Source organism: Molossus molossus, unplaced genomic scaffold (assembly GCF_014108415.1).
Source record: "Molossus molossus isolate mMolMol1 unplaced genomic scaffold, mMolMol1.p scaffold_m16_p_1, whole genome shotgun sequence".
Taxonomy (NCBI): Eukaryota; Metazoa; Chordata; class Mammalia; order Chiroptera; family Molossidae; genus Molossus; species Molossus molossus.
Genome location: NW_023425344.1, coordinates 72,964,462 through 72,966,540, shown reverse-complemented (window position 1 = coordinate 72,966,540; position 2,079 = coordinate 72,964,462). Strand labels below are relative to the sequence as shown.

Below are 2,079 nucleotides of genomic sequence, written 5' to 3'. Positions count from 1 at the left end.
TAATTTTGAAACATTAAAATTAAATTTAATTAAAACCCCACTTTGAGTTGGAACGTGTGAGAAATACCAATAGATGGAAAACAAGTTATGTTTAGAATCTCCACATGTGTTTGGTCACTCCTGAGAGTTGGCACACAGACCTTCTTGCCTCATTGTTGTTATCAATAAAATAATTCATGCTGCCTGCTTTGATTTGGATTTCTGATCATGGGGTCATGAACTGAAAAAAACAAAAACGTGTATGTTTTTGAACTAGAAGGTAGTCAACAGGTGTGAATCAGAGCCAGATGCAGATGTTGAGTCTGAGGCTCAGTAGACTGGTACTGCTTAATGTCTAATTCCTGCAAGACAGAAAACCTTATCCAAGCTATTTTAGACATCCTCTAAGAGGAAGAAATTGAAGAGTAATGATGGCTTACTAAGTACTAGGAAACCCAGGAAGAGGGTGAGCTCAGTGTTACCCATGCAGATGTGCCAGAGGTGAGACATGAACTGCTGGGATCTGGAAGCCACCAAATGTGTGCTGCTAGTCACGACTGCCATTGTCTTCTCAAATGAGATCAAAGAATGATTTGAAAAGTGGGAGGCAACTTGTAGATTGTAGTCAGTGAGGAGGCAGCCAGTAAGCATTTCGGCTCCACAGAAACCAAACTAGATCTTTTATTCTTACAGTTTTATTTTTGTGTACACTTTTGTTTAACAATCACTGAATTTCTAGGCCAGGCTCAGGTAATTGAAGAGCCTTTATAAGTAGTTTATATTGTCTAGAACTAGTGTATGCTGCAAACCCAGTCTGGAGCAAAATGGGAAATAACATCTTTCTAAAGATAGGCTTAGAAATTCTGGTCCAGTAGGTTAAGATGTTTCCTCTCTCTGGTAGCAGGGCTGAGGTATACCTGGCTGCTAGGCCACCATTCACAGGTATAGCCAAGAAAACAGGGTACAGACCACCAAAAACAAGTCCAATCAATCCAGCTCGTGTTATAGTACAGGTTTCACAATTCAAATCACCTGTATTCAATGGTAAACTTATAAAACCTCTGTAAGATATGTCCGCTGTCAAAAACGGGATCACTGCCATTGGTAAAGCAGCAGCTATACGAGCCTGTGTCACATTTAAGATGCGCCAAAAAAGACTGTTTGCTATTAGGCCACTGAGAGCAGCATTAAATCCAACATATGTTGATCCATGTTCAAGTAGATTCCTTTCTGCTTCTGGAAGTTGGTTAATTTTTCTGGTTATGATATCAAAAAGGCTTTCCTTGACAATATCTGGTTCATGATTTTCCATCTTGAGCCTTATGCTCTCCTCCCAGCAGTCACTGCTTCCTCCCCAAACTAGATCTTGGAATTCGAGTGAAAACAATAAGATTATCTGAGAGACATTGAAAGGGTAAGCAAAAAAAAAAAATTTTAATGTACCCATTCTTGAACAAGGGCTGGGGCAGAATTTATGGGAAAATAATTTCTATCACTTCAACAGAGTGAAAGGAAATGTCTAGTACAACGTGAGCAGAAACAAGGCATGATGACAACAGATGTACGTGAATCAGTACAGCCTCGGTGTGCTGAGTGTTTAAAGAACAGGAAGACAGATTGAGGGTGGCAGAGTCTGACTAAAACACTTGTCAGAAGAAAGAAGAGAACAGGAGGAAGTGCAGCGTTGTTGAGGGATTGAGGCAGAAGAAGGAGTCAAACAGGAGTGCAGTTTCCACCTATGTCTTTTTTAGTAATTTTCTTTGCACATAAGATAGTAGAATGAAGTTTTTGTGCTCGTCCTTTCAATTCTGTGTATATGTAATGCTCCTGACCAATTCTTTCAGAAAAGAGTTCAGTCTGAGTTACATTCTTCACTCAATTATGCTTTTCATTTTATGGAAACAGGTGAAACACTTAGAAAAGAACAAGTATACCAAGGAGTTTTTAAATTGAATATGTTCTCAAGAGGTGGAAGATTCATACTGAGATGGTTTTCTTATCTGCACATAATTATTTCCCTTAAAACCTTATAGATTATAGAAATTTTAAAAATTATACAAGAGATTTTCTTTTTCTTTTTTTTTTTATCCTCACCCGAGG

The 2,079-nt window shown here is 38.5% G+C and overlaps 1 protein-coding gene across 1 annotated transcript; it reads right to left on the bottom strand.

Annotated features, from left to right (window-relative positions):
• Positions 1 to 703: 703 nt before the first annotated feature.
• LOC118641747 (transmembrane protein 126A-like) lies at positions 704 to 1,320 on the bottom strand. Its single transcript, XM_036279267.1, has one exon. The coding sequence runs from the start codon at positions 1,289 to 1,291 to the stop codon at positions 704 to 706; it is 588 nt and encodes a 195-aa protein (XP_036135160.1). The 5' UTR covers positions 1,292 to 1,320.
• Positions 1,321 to 2,079: the final 759 nt, after the last annotated feature.

Bases quoted from the DNA above. Each gene is read 5' to 3' on its own strand.
- LOC118641747 (XM_036279267.1), bottom strand. From the start codon at position 1,291: ATGGAAAATCATGAACCAGATATTGTCAAGGAAAGCCTTTTTGATATC.